We start from the raw sequence: 19,214 nt of genomic DNA on the forward strand, positions 1-19,214 counted from the left end.
TTCATGGTTGAGGCCACAGTGTTTATAGATGATAAAGTATAGTGACGCTTCAGCAGCCAGGTTCAAGCTTGGAAACATGCTGAGAGACAGAAATTCTGAGAAAGGCACCCATTTGAAACACCAGACTATTTTTAACCCTCCCCCAGAATTCCCATGGGAGCACAGCGCACATTTGTGAATGGCTACTGTATTCTGTGCCATTGGCGCTGTGTGTGTACTACCAACCACCCGAGGAGACGCAGCGCACATATTGACGGATGCAGTTGAGCAATCCAAATGTAACCCCCGCAACCACTAACCCCAACAAGCCTCTGATTGGGGACACTTTTGTTGCATAGTGACAATGTGAACAGGTCAGCCATGAGGATAACTATTGATATGTGGCTTGTTTTGTGGCTATCTTTGCTCCTGGATATTGTGTTCAAATTTTTTAGTTTAAGTTTAAAAGTTTTACTTTATTCATGTCATTTCTAGTCTATAATGCTCCATTTAAGATTATTCTTAGATCTTAGAATTATGGTTAGACAGTTTTGTGCATTATTCAATTTTGTTCAATTACAATGTGCTGCTAAGGTGTTTCTGTGTACGTATTTATTCATCATTCTTTCAGGTTATTTTGTCCAGAAAATGGCATTTAAATTGGCTTAATAGAAAATAAATGTGATATCTTGCATAAGCACACCTGTTGCAATGGATACATTTCCACACCAATATGAAAGCCACAATTAAGGGCAACTTTAGTGGTACCTACCTACTTTTCTTTTCTTTTCATTTCTTTATTTTATTTTATTTTATTTTATTTTATTTTATTTTATTTTATTTTATTTTATTTTATTTTATTTTAATGCAAATTACATCTTGATAGATCTTGAGTTAAGGTTGTTGAATGTCTTAATGTGAATGGCAGATTAAGATTATAGATGACAGGTTCTTAATGTTTAAATACTTAAGTTTTAATGATGTAATTAGCAGATCTTAAGAAAAGCTTATCTCTTAATAACAGATTTTCAGGACAAATTAGTGATAAAATTAGACCAAGACGCCCTTTCATTGTCCATCCATGCAACAGCGCCACTCTATTATGGCAAAGAGGATTACAGCCAAAAATGTCCCATATGGCATTCATTGATGTTTCTGGCTATGAATGACATTTCAGTTGCTAATTTTAAGTGACATTTTGGGGTTTAATCTTATAAACATGTGGGCCTACTAAAAGGCTTATATTAATAAGCATCAATACAAGCCAATGTTTATAAAATATCTATTTAGATATTGTGTCGTTTAAGAGTGTCAGCGGATTAATATAAAATGTCTGTCATTGTTTTTTGGTTTTTAATTAATCCTGATGCATAGGCAATGACATACAAAAAACAAGACCTCAAGACATTACATAATATTAATGGTCATTCTTTTTTCTATTTGACTGACTGGCTCTATATTTTGTCTCTGTTAACTGTCTCAAGCCATATTTGCTATCTGAGTCAGGTCATGTTTGTCTAAAACACACTGTTTGGCATCGGCTCACATGACCCAGTCTGTCCAAACAGATAATGTTCTTTATGAGTTGTCACATGGTTTTTTGTGGTACCCTGTCTGTCCCTTTAAAGGCAGAAAGGTGGGAGGAGCTTCCTGAGGAAACAGGTGTGTGCTGATAGGGATGATGTCATTGTTTCAGAATCACCTGGAAAAACCTGCATGATTGTCAGCAAGATATACACATTCCAGCTGCTCTCGACCGGATCACAGATGTCTGCCAGACAGGCGCTGTAAGTACACAGACACAGGATAAAGCCTTATAAGAAACTTCTTTTGTCAGCCTGAGGGTTTGTTTTACAGTTTTACGGGAACCGTACGCCAGAGAGCTGTAGCTGACAGGTGCGAATGCAGTGTTTTAAACATTTAGTGGCTTCATTCTGGCTTTTTCATCTTTAAAGAGGACATTCGGGTTCTGTTTGTGTTGATAATGAACAATACTGTTTCAGCACTAGGCTGTGTATGGATGTCATCATAGATTAACAGTTCTGCTTTTTCCTTGGAGTTGTGACCCTGTAAAGTTTTTACTTTTTGACAGTTTAACTCGGTCTTAGTCACCGCACAGATTTATTTAAGCTGTGTTTTCTGCCATAAAGTGGTCCGCTTTGCTCAGATCTGTTTTAAATACCATGAGCTGTTGTGCTTTTTCAGAATATGAAAAATGAGACCTAGAGCAGATAGGAATCTACTGCAGGAAATTGCTCAAAATATTAGGGCTCAGAAACATGCTATGAAAACTGGTGAAGAAGTAAACAATGAAATTCCAATAGTGACCTATTTTCCATTCTGGTGTAGTATTTATGGAGCAGGTGTAGTTTTAGTCAGACAATGAGTTTATACATAAGAAGCCTTTTTGCCCTCTGATGTCATTACGGTGTGAGATAATACTTGACATAAGCCCTTGTGTTGGGCAATCACATGACCGAGTGAGTAAAGCGTGCCTCGCTGTCCGGGAGGTGTCACTCAGCGAGGATGATGTCATTCAGGAAGTAGATCAAGTAAAGCAGGAATAGTTACTCAGACCTCTGAATCACCCGGATGGTCACTCCATTAATAATGAATGATGTGAATGCAAATTTTGCGTTACATGAAGTGTTTGGGTTATTGTTCTGGGGTTTAGATGTGAAAACTTAGTACCTGGAAGTACCTGTTTCCCCTCTCGCTTCTCTTCCTCTTGCCAAGAAAAAAGTGGGTTATAAATTTTTATGCAAATCAACAGTTACAAAAATTGTTGCCAGTGTGCCCCAAAACTGAATAAGTGATGAATAAGTGACATGCTTTTTATAAGCACTGTAAATTTTGAAGGTAAATGCAGTGATACTGTATTGTAGTTACTAGTTTGTTATTTAAATATCAACCAGGAAGAATGGATAACATCTCTAATGGACATTAGGTCAACAAGTAATTTTTGCTTGCTAACATTTTCATATGGGACTTTTTCTTGTCCATGTTTTTGAAGCCAGTTAGTTTTCTTGTGCCCTATGTTAAGTAACACTAATTATTACCACTATTCTCAGAAGAATTTAATGATTTTTTCACTGGTTCAATTATACAAGTATTATTACCATGGGTGAGTGAAGATGCTATGAAGATGCTGACATTTTGTGTCTTGTTTGCTATAATTCCCTAACCAAACTCAAATGTTTTTTCTGGGACAATAATGGTGGAACAATCACCATTAATGAATGCAGTTGTGAAGTTAGGACAACAATTTGTCATGCCTTTGGGACGGGGGAGGAAGCAAGTGGTGGAACTAGGAGTGCAAGCATTATGAATGAAACCTTTTGTTTTTGAACTTGAGCTTTTGTCTTTTCAGTGAATAGCCCATTGTGGGAAACGGTATGGCTTCTCCCTCTTAAATTGACAATACAAAAATATTGTTGTTGGTTTTTATTTTTTTATTGTTATTATTTTGAGGGAGGTTATTTTCTGTGAAAAATTGTTAGTGATTATGTTGGATTGTGGGATTTACTTTCATAATGGGGTTTTTTTTGTGGTGTGTGATTGATTCTCGTGTGTGTGTCTCTTTGTGTTTTATTCCTGTGCAGACTGGAAGATATACAGTTTTTATTGTTGTTTTTTTGATAGGCCTACATGTTTTTAGTTTTTATTTTAGTTTCTTTTTAAAATCCATTTCTGTGCAGTGATGTGTAAGAACAGTAGCCTCGTTTCTGTCTGTAATAGAATGCACTAGAACCGGTTTGGTTTGTTCAGCACAAACATCTCAGAAATCTCAACAAGCAAAATGCCATTGTATGTTTGGAATTATCCTGTTATTCCACCTCCACCTTTCCCTGGCAAGCTTGTGAAATGATTATTGAGATTTTTTGAGACAAAACGTATATTAAATGCATGTCAGAAATGGCCTTCATTATGGTTTATGGGCTTCTGATGTTCATGCTTTGGTGTGGTCAAATCTTTTTCATACTTAAAAGTCCATTACAGTCACCACATCAGTCTGTTTTTCAGAAGAAAAAGCCTTTAACATCTGCCAATGTAAAGTTCAGTGTGGACTTGGCCCTCCCTTCCCTTCCTTCCTCTGTGTGGCCACTGAAAACCAACTATGAGTTTAGACTGGCTCTCTGTGAAAAAGCATTGCATACTCTTATCAGCCAATGGAAAATCTGGGTGTAGACGTAACTTTTTGTTTTGACCACATTTGGTCATGTCATGAATGATATCCATTTAAATCTTGATTCTATATTACAGCAGAAATGTATTAGCATATACTTGATGAAAATTTAAGTTCTACCAAAAATGAACCGTCATCATTTCCGCACCCTCATATTGTTTCAAACCTGTTTTCATACAGGTTTGAAACTACATGAGGGTGCGGAAATGATGATAGTTCATTTTCAAAAATCTTCTTTTGTGTTAAGCAAGATAACTTAATTCATGAATTAAGTTCTTTTGCTTAACACAAAAAAAGATTTTTTTAATTTATTTTTAAAGAATGTTCATATTCAAACAGTTTTGGTGACTATTGACCTCGATTGTATAGACAAAACAAACAAACACTTCAGACATTTCTCAAAAGAAATTTTTTTATGTGCACAGAAAAAAAAAGAAAGTTACATTTTTGGGTGAACTTTGCCATTAAAGAGATAAATAGTGTTGTTGTGAATACATTCTCAGTCATTTTTTTCTGATGTGTAATAGAAGTCGTTTCTCAATCTGTGACACTCGTCGTATGTTTTTAATAATGAGTCTTGATGGGAGCTTGTTGGCTGCTTTCCAGGTTCTTATGGCCCTGTTAATTATCTCTGGGTGGAGGAAGTAACTTGCCCTACACCATGTTATTTTCATTCATTCAGTCAGCAGTCAGTCAGTTAACAGCTTGGGAATTGTAAAATTGCTGGGGGGTTTTTGTTGCAATGTGCCTGTCATCAGTGTCTGAAGAGTGACCACCACCACCACCTTTTTTTCTGTAAGTTATGTGTTTATTCTCAAAGAACCTTGTCACTTAAGCTTAAAATAATAATTTAGCATAATTTCAATATATGGAGGATCCATGTATTGAAATTTGACAGCTAAATCACAAACCAGTAACACTATCATTAAATGCAGAGAATCCTCTATGAATCTCTGTCTAACCGACAGCTCTGACAATGATTTATTCACTCCAGTATAATTCATAAACCGTCAGTACATAAAGTATGGGAATTTGGATGCAGCTCATGATTTATGTAGCCTATAAGTGGGAGGGACAATCTTATAAAGAGCATTTGATTTGACAAATATATGACGACCTCCGAGGCAAAAGCCTCTAAAAGCCACCTCTGTCAAAAATGAGATAATAATATTGAGTGAATGCTCTCCGCACGTAGTATACGTTCATTAAAAATACTTTCCACTTCAAACTCACTAAATCTCGGCCTCGCCCATTCATAAATGCCGGTACTTAGGTAGAAACCTATAGGAGCCTGATAAAAAATGTTAGTATTAAACAAAAACTTTAGATGGACTTAGAGGCTTTTGCATCTTAAGTCTTCGTATGTAGTGCAGAGTGAGTAATTGACTTTTGTATTTTCTCATATAAGTGAGGGACTATAGGCTACAATTTAAATGCATGTTAAAATGTAGGGTTTTTTTCCAACATTTAAGTGTACACTGTCGTAAAGATACCCCCAAAGCTAAAATATATGGACTAAAAGCTATAAAACTCCTGCTTTTATTTCATGGAGTGTTTAAATCCATAAACGCATCCTTTTTCATGGGTGGGCATTGCTCAGTAGTTCACCCGCCCCCATTTAGTGTGTGTCGGGGGGGGGATTTGAGGGGTGCAGGGGCTGCAGGTAATAGCGCCACCCCTCCCCCGCCCGTCCGGACTGTGTCTGCATTATCACAGAGCTCAATGAACGCGCGCGGTGATTTATGTGCTGAGGAGAATCCGGAGCTCGAGAGAGGATACCGGTAACTGAAACTAACGGTCCCGTTGTCAAGTAACAAACCGGAGGTTCCCACTCACAACTTTTGTATGGACGTACATTTGAAAGAAAAGGGTGAGTTTTACAAACATTTTCTTTAACGAAAAGTTTAGGAAGATAGCTCAGGCATTCCTCACAGGATTTGGTTCGGAAGAGAGAGTATTGTTCCTGAATCCCTATGGAGCAAAGCTGGGAACGTAGTCGAAGGCTTCAGAGAGAAACATTCAGAAGAAATGTCGTTTTCACATACAAGACATGTATATCGTTACTTGTTTCTGCGTGTGCTGAAACTTGAAGAAATGTTTGTTTAATATAGGAAATATGTTGGCTTGACCTAAGCGCACTAGAGCTAACGTTAGAAGGTGAAAACGGCAGCGCTAATAACGTTAATGCAGCATCGATGTTTCAGTGAGTGTTAGGTACATCGTGAGAAAGTTAAACTTGAACGCGACTATATAACAAGTGTTTAACGTCTGAACGTGTGTGCTGTGATTTCATGTGAGAGAAAAATCTTGAAACCCTTCGAAGAAAACCTTTGTCTTGCTTTAGAAACCTGTTGAGTGCCTAAATAGTGTGTGGTTGTTATAGTTATGTACCTCCTCAACTAGATCATTATATCAAGTTACTTATTGTTCTACTCGTTTCCTTTTAACTTAGTTAATTTTTTATCTCATGGAGGAATCTGTGTTGATTACATGAGGAACTTGTCTATAACACTGAAGTAGCCAGTGTGTTATATATGTAACAGATTTATTTCCGGACATTAACAATTTTCAATAACTTTGTTGTAGGCTACATACAATTTGAAGAATTTACAATATTTAAAGATTTAATTGAAATATGTATGGAAATTAACAATTGACCAGGGGTGTCACTGAACAATAAAACCGAATTCTAACATAAAATTAGAATTAGCTGAAAACCTAAGAGAACAGGTAAAGCAGTAAAACAATGGTGACACCAGAATAAAAATGTTCATCATTCTGAATTTGAAAATACAGAATTATAGTATGCATAGCCTATAAATAATGTAAGCCCTTTTTACTGGTAAAATTTTGATAGACATTTGGCTTTATTAGGACCCACAAATATTGCCCCATTGCATTATTATATGCAATAAGGATGCCCTCTCATGAACACAGGGGACTGAAAAGACCTTTTGTCACAGATATTCTTGTGATACCAATGTCACATTAAAATACCAAGAGTTAAAAAAAATTTTTTGGATTATTTGTTGCAGTCTTAATATTCAAAATGTTTCAGTCCTTTTGAGTGGAAGTTCCCCAAACTGGAAGTGCGACCCATAATTTAAAATGTAGTAGACTCGTTCGGAAAAAGATGGACTGGCTGCTCAAGAATCACTTAAACCGTTGCAGGTCAGCTCTGGTAGTCACATGTCTAATTGCACTGATGTGAAATCTGGCTAAACCCTTGGCCGAGTCAGCTTCAGATCAAACAGACCACACTAACAGGCTTTGGCACACAAAAGAAAGTGTTCGTTGGGGAAAATCCTGATGATAGTAATGCCACAGTAACGCAATGAGCTCTGTTAGTTCCATTATACTGTTTGTGCTGAGTTTTATGAAGAATGTTGTAACAATGTTAAAGGTTCAGGTAAGGAGGATGCCTAACCCTAACGCAAAACACTATTACGATACTTTGGCTTATTAAAGATACTTATTAAAGAGCCTACAAAACTTTAAAACTGAACATAATTGCAGGCTGTCAGTCAGTGCAGTTATATTAAGCCAGCAGGTGGCGGCAAGGGACTGTCTCTATGAGTGAGTCATCATCAAAATGTTCATTCAACTAAAATGCTGATTCATTCATGAATGATTGATGAGCAACACGTCACCTGGGTAACGCTAATGTTTCACTTCATAGAGATCACTGGCATTGATTTAATGCATTGAACAGCATGACCCCAGTCATGGGAAATCCCCTTAAACTTTGAAATGATACTACGACAAAGATATCGCTTTCAACTGATGGCAAACTAAATTTTTCACGAATATGACTTGATCTAAAGAAGGACAGATGCAGGTAATCACACATGCTCAGTTTCCCTATCGCTGTCTGCTCTGTGTGTGTGTGTGTGTGTGTGTGTGTGTGTGTGTGTGTGTGTGTGTGTGTGTGTGTGTGTGTGTGTGTGTGTGTGTGTGTGTGTGTGTGGCGGAGCTGCTTGAGCCCTGAGACTGAGAGAGCAGATGACAGAGGCAGCAAATCAGGTTTGCAATTGATTGGAGCATCCCTAATTAAAACCATTTAAAAATCATAATATTGCATAGTGCTATTGTGAAATCAATCAAGAGTCTGCAATTCAGTTAAATAAAGATATGTCCTGCGGGTTTCAGGGTTAAGAGCAACATTTTTATTTTTGACATGAATTCTTGATTACTAAAATAATCGCTTGTGACAGCCCTAGTTTTAATATATTGTGCAGCATTAGAAAACAGTCTAATAATGCAGTTCATGGATTCTTGTCTGTGGAATGCCCCACTTCCGGTATTTTGCTGGTTATTCGACACATTTTTAAATCTGATGATCAGTTCTGTGGGGATGTGCACTGATGGAGAAGCCTGTCCATTGACTTCATCCTGCAGGTATAATGGCAAATCATGAAAAGTCGTCATTGTGCAGTCAACCATAGACTCAGAGTATCCCTCTGCATTTTTATTATAATATGTTTGTTTTATAATATGTTTTATTGCACTACTTTATTGTGTGGAGCTTGGATTGGTTTTTGTAAGTGAGTGTATAAAAAAAATAAAAATCGAACCTGTTCTAACTAAAATGCCGCCACCTTTCGAAATTCACTCGCTGGACTCCGTTTCCAGTCCTATGACATCCTAACTACAAAAACAGTTTACTTAGACTTGAAAATAGCAGTTTTCTGCCATTGCTTGTTTTCAACTTTTTGAATTGGATGGCTCCTTTGTTTCTTTGGCCTTATGGGACATCCAACTCATCTGACTATGCTCTTTAGCTGGGATGTATGCATATTCAGAAAAAGAATTTGCATTGATTGATTTGTTGAAGTGACACAAGTGTTATTCCAGATTATATAAAAAAAGAAAAGTTGTTTCTAACAGTTTCATTAACTTGTGTTAGTTACAGCACTGAAGGTAATCCTGATGTGACTGCGGTGGTTACTGACAGGCTAAATTTGCCCTATGGTTGCATTCTCCGTCTTACTCTGTGCTGTGAAGAGAGAGCTTGTAGCGTACTGGCCCAGATTCAGGTGGCCTCAAAGCTTCACAGATGGTATGAGGGAAATGCAGTTGCTTGTGCCAGGGCAAAGTGATGCTCACTAGCTCATGCTTACAGGAGAATGACTAAACTCTCCAACCATGGGTCACATCCTCTGATCCCTTGGTATGTGATCTATGCCATGTCATGGCATGCATTTATTCAGTATCTTTTGTATAACAAATTTGTTTTTGTTTTTTTATGCTTAAAGGTGCAGCAAGTGATTTCTGGTGAACGCTGTTGATATTTGAAATCCTCAAAACAAATACACCCCTACCCAAAAGGATCCCACCCCTATCACATTTAAGGGTGTCACAATTTCGATTTTAAATCGAAATCGATCGAAATTAATGCTCAATCTCGATTATCAAATCAAAAAATGGAATCGTCGATGCTGCCACGCCCCATATGTCACGTCAGCTTGGCTTGCCTGTAATAGGTAAAACTCCTTTTCTCGAGAATATTGAAGCCTTTATTTTAAAACGCAATGCAGCTGCACAGCGAGAGCATCATAGCTCGTCTGAGTGAGCTGATTGGCTGTGCTGCGGCAACTTCACGAACCTATGGCGAGTAGGAGCGCTTTGCGCCCTGCCACCCTTGAGCGCGCCAATTTGGACGCGGCTGAAGTGTATAAATTCAGAGAGAACTTGAGAACTTGCCAAAGGACTTTAGGTTTAAATCGACTGAAGCGAAGTACCTGATATGAGCGAAATAGCACGGCAAGGCAACGCAGTACTCGTTCTCTCGTACTGCGTTGCAAACGCTGTGGGAACCCAATTTAAAACGCCGTGCTATTCGCCTGTGACTGCTCTGAGGAGTCCAGGGAGCCCCGGGACTATAGTAGGTAATAGGTTATATTGTTTAAGTTTCCAATTGACTGAAGATATAAGTTATTGTTACATTATATTGTTATAAACGTTTTAAATTTGACAATGTAGTGTGTGGTACATTGCGAAGAAAGGTCAGATATTATTATATTGCATAAAAGTCTAAAAATGGCATAGCTTGTGCTTTCAAACATTTTTTTTTTTTTAAATCGAGAATCGAATCGAACCGTGACTTTAGAATCGAAAATGTAATCGAATCGAGGATTTGGAGAATCGTGACACCCTTAATCACATTCACATATATGCTATTCAACACAGGCAATGACTATTGCGGAATCTGCGGTGCCTACCAGGCATGATGTCATCAATAAGTGAAAGCAATATGTGTTACAATGTTAATTCATGTTGAATGTCTAATTGTTTAGCTCCTCTACTCCTTTGTTTTTTGGGATGGAAGGGATGACTTTGCCATCAAACATGTTTTCATGAACAGCCACCTACGTAACACTATAGTCCAAGTAACTAATTTATTGCAAATGTGACAAGATTAAGGGGTTATAGCGGTCACTAAAAGGGGAACAAAAAGAAAAAACATATTAGGAGTATGTTTTCTCACTTTTCGTACACACTTTGGGAGCCGATGCTTAAAACAGATGGGGGAGGAAGTTTAGACATTCCAGGCTTATAATATTAATAATGCAAATGAACAAACAAGCGAAGATGACAAATGAGTATATTCAAGCAATAGTCGGCATGTCTTAGTTCTGTGAAACACAGCAAATCCTACGTATCAAGAAGAAATAAAGCAACCTCGGCGTCAGTTTTTAGTCCTTCCTGTTCCTTAAGGTCTCTCTTGCCTGATCGTAACCCTTCTTTTAAAAGTTATATTCCCCTGGCCTTTTCCTCTTTTGTATTTTCTCTGCCATCTCCCTTGTTCTGTTAATGTCTGTCTTGTGCACTGAGCTGTCTCTCCTCCCCCATCATTAGTATATACGCCCCTTGCTGCTGATTGGCTACAAGTGTGTTTTGGTGCTACAAGCGTGTTTTAAAAATCGATTACTGCACCTTTAAGTAATTTTTGGAATAGTGAATAGAAACATAAGGACACTGTTTGTGCCTGGCTGTATCTTGTGCTTGACCACCCTATGTGCTTGCACCTCATCCTTCCAAAAACAGCACCAGGTCTTGGTCTCCATGGCAACCGCAACCCACCCTGTCTTATTTCTGTTTAGTGGAAAATAACTGTGTTTCAGCCTGGACCTGTGCTTCCTCAGCACCGGGCTCCTGCTGCGGGATGATGTCAGCCTGGGTCTGATGGAGACAGTGGAGAGCGTATCATTCAGGGATGGGCCTGTTTCTGTTTCCTATCGCCCTACTTAACTTCTCTCAGACGGTAAAATAACCCAAGCCGCTAGCGTGAACATTCAAGGTTTACTTGTCCTTTTGCACTCCATAAGCGGCCTTTAATAAGTAGGTTAAGGCTGATTACGTAAGCAGAGTTATGTCTTATTAATATAATTATCTGGACAGAGAATATCCCAAACATAGCTTTTGCCGCATACAAGCCTGTCCACTATCTGTCTAAACAGCATTGTTCATTTGGCATCTGATGATAAGATGGCAAAAAGCCTCTGCCGAAACAGCCTCTAAATCACTTTCACTAAAGTAAACTGTAGAGAAGCTTTGGCCAGATAGCTTGCTTGTTTATCATTCACTTTCAGTAATAGAAATGGGGTGCCAGGACTATCAGGCTCATCCAACTGCACTGTCGCCTGGCGACATGTTTCCCTCAAGCTTTTGTCCCTGTTGGATATTTTCTCACTGTTGTTTCAAGTGAAGGTTTGGCAAAGCGGTCGGTGTCAGACTGAGGTGTGAAGCTTCTCGCCAGTGAGACATTACAGACTCCATTAGTGCCACAAATGTGCCCTGCTGGATTGAAAATGTCAGATAGCTGCGTCAGAGGTGGTGGCTGGGAGGGATGGAATTCTCTCACCCCTGATGGCTAAATGGGCATCGCTGTTCCCGGCAGAGTCTATTATTGCAGGAATAATCCTGTGACACCTTATGTTAGATTTGGTCGGGGGATCCATCACCTTCGGCTTCTTGGCTTTTCATAGTGGTTTTCCTAAAATGGAAATGGCCTTGCTTGCATGATGATTTGCTCCGTATTGCAGATGAAGTTGATGCAGTTGACCTTTGTTCTCTTAGATCTCTTGTCTCTTAGAACTCTTAATTGACTTCGGCAATTATTTTAGGAAGGTGACGATATGTAATTAGAGGCTTGCATTAGGCACACACATATTGGCATGAATTGCATTTTATTTGACACCTTTCTATAATTAGAAAACAACAATCCACGTGTATATCATAGGGCCGTGTATCACCGAGAATCTGGTGATATGATATGCATCATGATACAATATCTTGCAATTCGGTAAGAAAGGCTATATATTGCAATATTTTTTTTATTTTTTTTAACTGTCATAAAGAACACCACCATATGCATAAAACCTGAGCAAATCTAAACGCTCAGCAGCGCGAAATCCAAACATGCAAACATGACTCTTGTCGATCTTTTTAGTGGTACCTTTTATAGTGGAAGCAAAATGAATCCACACTTCAGCTCTGAGCACTGTGGCGGGAGTATAATTCTATAGTCTTATGAGTTGGGTTTGCTAATGCTAATGCTAGCGATGCACTCTTGCGCTTCTCCCCTTCAGGTTACGTTCTGAGATTACACTGCCATCTAGCGGTCGATTTAAACTGAACACAATGCCACGGACATGAATCTTGGATGTAAACAAATATTGACCGTGTTTTTGAGAATCGATAGAGTATCGCCAAATATAATATTGCGATATTCATGTGTATCGATATTTTATTGCACCCCTAGTATATCCATGTTTTTTTTTTTTTTTTTTTGGACATTGAGTGAATCTCTGAGACATGCTTGTTTATCCGCTTGTGGTTCACCAAAACCATGTTTACAAGAACATACACTACAGTGCCCAGCAAGACAGTCTTAGCCACTGTCTGGGAGCTAATGAGGACCTTACAGTAGACACTGCTAGTTCTGTTTTCTGCCAGACAGGATAATCCACCGTCTGATCAAGATAATCTGTCTGCTTGACCTGCCGTTCGACCTACTTCACCCCCTGCTGACCAAGTAGAGGCACAGTACACAGCCTACCTGGGAAAAAGAACCCACCATAAGTGTATGCACATTTTTTGTGATGTCTTCAATGTTAAGGTACTTTCTACTATCCTAGATAAATGTGCAGAGACATCTAAGTAAGCAATTTTTTATGGTTGAATTCCCCAAACAAAGTAAACTTCTAAGCTTTGTGGCACTTTTAACATTGCTCGGCTTGTTTGCATGGCCCAGTGAGGTCAGTAATACCTGGAGAGAGTTATCAGTTAGCTTTCCTACTCATCACATGGTCACTGCTCCCCGTCAAAGCTTTGACAAATCTGTCCGAAAGACTAATGCAGATGAGTGTTTGAAAGAGGACATTATACCCTGTTGTTTATAGGCAAAGCATATTTTAAGAGCGAGTTTAGGCGTTAATGTGGTTTCAAAGCCATAAACACAGACACGGAATCCAGTGACATCAGCAGTGTAAGGTCAGCTGGTGACTCACAGCTGGATAAACACACATCCTGGTAGAATTTCTTTCTACATTTCAGTCTCAATCAGTGCCTTTTCTTTGTAAATATTTTTCTTCTGTTCATCCATTCTCTTGTCATCTTTGTTCCTTTCTGCCTTTTCCTGTCAGTCTGTGGTCCTCCCACCTCTCTTGTTTTATTCTGCGTTCCTTGAAAACTGCCCTCAAGTCTGCATTCGTTAGAAGCACATCAGACAGTGATGGAAATTTGCTAAACTCTTTAGAGGAACGGCTCTAAGCTGCGGCTTTTAAACGTCCTGCCAGGAGTTCGATGTAAAACCTAAATGTTGCAGGCAATGGATGTGGTCCTCTTTGGACGTCTTCCTAACCTTAATGCAAGCGCACAGGCTGGCTAAGTGCTGCTAACATAGCTAAGGCCACCAGTGGGAGAGTGGTTTAAGAGCTGTGATTATTTTATCACTTGTTGAGTTATGTCAGAGTGTTGTGTCTGGAAGGTCGGCCTGTAAGTCATGTGTCAGTGCAGGACATCAACAGTCAGCTAAGGGATGTTCTTTATGCTGGCTTGGAGTGGGACAAACAGATAACAGATCCCTGACTGGGACCACAATGGAAATAAGCCCTAGGGCTTTATTGTGTTATCCTGACTTTGGTTTTTTGTTTCTTTTATAATGTATGGTGCAAAGCTGTATCGTATTTTAAACAAAAGAGTCAATAAAATCAATCAATCAATAAATACTTGTCTGCTCCCAAGTGTTATTTTAGTCAGCAGGATGAGATCTGAGTCAGATTGTATAGGAAATTTCACAGCTACGGTGTTAAGACGTCACTGTTTGTGTTTTACTTGTTTTGAGTCTATCTATGCTCACTTTCACAGTGTACTATCCTTTTAAGGGTTCCTATGGTCATGGAAAACCTTGAAATATTAGGACATTTGTTTATGATTTAAACAAAATAAAAAATGTAAACAAAATTTGATTGTGTGTGAGATGTTAACATTTTTTATTTTAATTTTTTTTCAGATATACAGTGTTGTGAAGATTCACGCCTTGTAACCTGTTTACAAGTAGGACAAGACTCTTGCCGTCAGTCTGCACACTGTTGCTTCTTTTTAATGGTGTAGCACAGAACGCAGTTGTGAAGATCACCACACCTCCTACAACCCAAAAGTATAGTAGTGTGAAATTCCACAACCAAGTCCCAGAGAGCAGTTAATAAGGCCAAGAGGCAGCATTTGCTTTTTTTGTCTGATGCAAGAGGACAACAAGAAGCTAACACCCTTGGATGAAAGTTTCCACAGAACAAATGTATATATTTTATATTTTCTGATTGCAAAAACAGACCATTGAACTTTTTGAAGAAATATTTGCATCTTTTGGATACAACACTAATGCATTTCCCCTCGGCTTTGGAAAGATGAACATGAGATTAAGCGGAGGGACGATTTAGAGTTTGCGCAGATTTCCTCCACCATGTCATGGAAAAGAAACTATTTTGCATCTGGCAGCAGTGGGTTACAAGGCATATTCACCCCACGAACCATGACATCAATCGCCCCCAGCAAAGGACTCATCAACGAGCCGGGACAGAACAGCTGCTTCCTGAACAGCGCTCTACAGGTAGGACGACATATGTTCATGCTATAAACACATCTTACATGTTACCTCCTTTTAATTTCAGAAATCTGATCAGGGACTTATAGTACAAATAGTTTCTCATGACTTTTGACACAAATTATTAGTCTTTATATGGTGCTTTTAGGGATGTATCTCAGATGTATCAAGTGACTCAGTGTGGTCTCTATTAAACTTTGCACACTTGGAGGAAAACCCACATGAGCTTGCCGAGATGTTTTCATCAACTGTTCGGATCTACTTTTGCTTTGTAGGCTGCGAGGATAAATATTTTGCATATTCTTTCATTAATTAATGACTTGTGTGTTGCGTGACCTCAATAGATGCTTCCTCTCATGGGCGAAATTGTGCTCCCCTCATGATTAGCCATTTAAAGCAACAAGTCAAGCGGCTAGATGCATATGGCAGCAGTAGGAACGGTGCACTGGCTCTTCACTCGTAGCTCTCCTCGCATGAGCGCCATTAGACAGAAACCACTGTGCCTTTTATCCATTGTGCTGCTCGTTGGAGCCTGCGTTAGATTTAGTGATGATTCAAGCACTGTCTGCACTAGACCCCACAAACAACTGTCAGACGCACACTGTCCTGGCTGGTAATTACCCTGCACAGCAACCTGCCATTACTCACCCTCTATTTTTGGATTACTGTATAATCAGCTATATGGAAATAAAGGGGCTTAGCTGGCTGATAATATGTCTAAAGCTACAAATTAGGCAGTCAGTTATGACTGGTTTGGGGGGTTGGGTGTTTGAGGGAGTGTCGCGGCTGGATTGTCTGTTGCCATGAAGATTAACAATATGGCAAAACCCGGGGGTGAAAACAGTAATCCTGTTTTCCATAACGTATATCTAAACATCTTGATATACTTGAAATGTAAAATGAAGTCTTTAAAATGTAACAAAATTGAGATTAAGTCAACAGTGGCTGGTCGTATTGATCGGCCAGCGAAGGTCAGTAAAATAAAACATCCATTAGGATTACACTAATAAATTCTTGTAATATTTCTTGCAACGAGAGTGGTAGGGGACATGTTACACTTGGAGCTCAATGGCGACTGATTGGACTGAGCTGCCAGGAGTGGCGGTAACCAAACAGTCGGACGTGAATGAAAATAAATAAACATAAACAAATTTTTTAAGTGTTTTTTAAAGCAATTTACAGAAAATAGAAAATGATTGTAACTGTTTTATTTAATGAGCCTAAATGTATAAATCTCTTGTAGTTGTCTTAACTTGGTTGGCAGGTCAGCTGACTTGCCAGTGGATGGTGGCAGGTCACGTGACCTGTCAGTGGCGGCTTCTGTCGGCCAGCTGAAGATTGAACCCTCACTCCTTAAGTAAAAGAAAAGAGCCAGTTGGTGGGAAAAATTACATTCTTCACTCTTGTTATAATTATTAACTTATTTAACATTCAATACACATGCATGAAGTTTAAAACAAGAAGGGGATAGCCTCGTGAAAAAAAGAAAAAGCATGAACATTGCGGTTGCGGCTGCTTGCCATCCTCCATGGTTGGTTTGTCAGTATCGTGGTATTACAATATTGTGGTTATTGCGACAGCGTTGAAACAAGTTTCCTCAGAAATCACAGACAAATCTATATCTGTGACAGCCCTAGGCTGGTGAAGGCCGTTTAATACTATGGATAAATCTATTAATACTGGTTTATTAATCTACTAATACCGGTTTAATACGGTGGATACATTTATATATATATTCATATAAAAAATCACAATTATATTCTATAATATAAATAATGGTCTGAACTGCTGGCAAGCTAAAAAATAAAAATAAATAATTCTTCACTTTGAACCCTGAAATTGTTAGGTCAGGTTTGTTCTTGAAATAAACATGTTGCACATGGTGTGAAATGGTCACATTCCGTGAAGGAAAGTCCTCACATGACCGCTCACATTATTTGAATGTTTGATGAACTGAAGAAAGTAACTCAGTTTCAGTCAGTCATAGTAATTTTCATTCCGTTTCAGTCTATCTCTCTTTTTCATCAGCTCTGCCTCCTGTCTGCTTTCCGTTCCCTGGATCTGAAGCGTGTAATTTGGTTAGTGATGGGCCGTGGTGTCCATCTTTGCAGAGGGCTATCTCTGATCTGTCCAGTTTGGGGATTCGTGTAGTTTTGCTCGCTCTTATTGAACTAATCTTTCAAGCAACGTCCTATTGCAGTTCATGTATTTCACAATGACAATCTCCACAGTTTATCAGTTTCAGCTGCTTTTCATCTAAAAAGACAATTTCTTAAAAGATTGTCTAAAGTTTCCTTGATCCTGCTGGCATTTATTTGTTTTGCACATATATTTATGATTTTTTTTTAGACCGTCAAATTGTCTTTAGTTTCAACTGTCCCTTTACAGGGGCTTGACATTCCCCTCAGTGATGACGGTGAGTCAGAACATTGCTTTAATGAGCAGATGTGACCCAGGTTGGCAAGCGAACACCTGTACTATTTGTAAGGTCCTGCAGGCTTCTCATCAATACGGCCAGTCGCATCCCATACAACTATACAACTCTACTGGACAGTTGAAAAGCTGGATTTTGTTGTTAGACATTCTCAGAGGCAAACTCAATGGCATGTCAAAAGCTCCCAGAACTTGAGTGTCAAATCAGTGATGTCAAATCAATAGAAGCGGACACTGTGCCCTGATGTTGACCGCTTGAGACATGGACACACTAGCTAGTCCATGGCCACTGGCTGAGAATGTCCCTGTGTGTCTGCAGAGCTGCGTACATACACCCAGAGACCAGGATTTGCTTATTGTTAGAAAAGTCCTGAAAATATCTTTATATCATTGTCTAAGGTGTTTGGTTCTGTTTCTTGTGCAGTTAGATTGTATTTAAACAATATTAATGTTGATATGTTGTAATATTAAAAAAAGCTGTTTTGCTTGATCTCTTTATTTTTTTTAACCCTAATTATCCAACACATCTCCTGACCGTATGATAAATAAAACTGTTTTTACGTCATCTTTTTATCATATCAATATTTTTATAGTGTACCTAATATTATTTTATATTTTACAATTATTTAAAACTATTGCTTATACATTTTTTTGTATCAAATTATCCTATTATTATACAGGAAACTACAAGACAACCATAAATTCATTAGCACTTGCCGGACGATGATGGCTCACATGGCAAAGCATTGCTGATTGGTACATAACTTTCAGCCTGTTCTTACTAGGAGTGGATATCTTTTCGACCCTCACGATTCGATTCTTGTGGTCACAATTCTCGATTTTGCATCAAATTTTTATTTGATATAGCCTATGCATAGATTTGAATGCATATATTTGAATGTAAGGCTGCTTAGCCTTTTATGTTCGGCGTGAGCACGCGTGCATCTTTTGCATCCATAAAATGTATGATCATTATCAGCTGGTTCCAATCAGTGGCGATCATTTAGAGTTAGAAAAAAATAATCCCGCTGTTGCATTCTCAATATTTAGTGATTTAGCCTGATATACAGGATATGTTCATGCGCTTTTACAAGTGTAAAAAATACAAAAGCTTGTATGTTATATACCGACATGTCTTATTTAAGGCTATTTTCTATTCGTTAAAATATTGATAGGAACTGTTGTTGTCAAGTTAGCTTCATTTGTCCCCCGTTGCAAGCCTGTGCGCTCTCTAAACTGTCAGGGTGCTGCACTGTTCTTTGTTCCGTCAACATCACGTTATTAACATGTAATTTTTTTTATATATATAATATTTTACATGTTAATAACGTGAACAGAATAAAGTGAAAAAATTAGAAATATATAAAAACCTGTGTGAATTTCTTTCTTCTGTGAAACATAAAATATATCTTGAGAATGTCACAAATCGGTGGTTAAAACTGAATCGATTAGAATAGTTAGAAGACAGAATCGCGATTCATATGTGAATCGACCCCCCCACCTCCACCT

The 19,214-nt window shown here is 38.5% G+C and overlaps 1 protein-coding gene across 6 annotated transcripts in view; it reads left to right on the forward strand.

The window, feature by feature from the left end:
* The first annotated feature begins 1,638 nt into the window (after positions 1–1,638).
* The window catches only part of usp54a (ubiquitin specific peptidase 54a), a 40,416-nt gene continuing 22,840 nt past the window's right edge, over positions 1,639–19,214 (forward strand). For 2 of the 6 annotated variants that reach the window (XM_082154099.1, XM_082154104.1), the window contains exons 1-2: positions 1,644–1,766; positions 14,682–15,278. In XM_082154099.1, coding sequence (XP_082010225.1) covers positions 15,132–15,278 — 147 coding nt within the window. In that variant the 5' untranslated portion in view covers positions 1,644–1,766; positions 14,682–15,131. The other 4 variants (XM_082154103.1, XM_082154101.1, XM_082154102.1 and 1 more) reach the window with 4 other exon arrangements.

Source organism: Leuciscus leuciscus (assembly GCF_965113295.1).
Source record: "Leuciscus leuciscus genome assembly, chromosome: 22".
Taxonomy (NCBI): domain Eukaryota; kingdom Metazoa; phylum Chordata; class Actinopteri; order Cypriniformes; family Leuciscidae; genus Leuciscus; species Leuciscus leuciscus.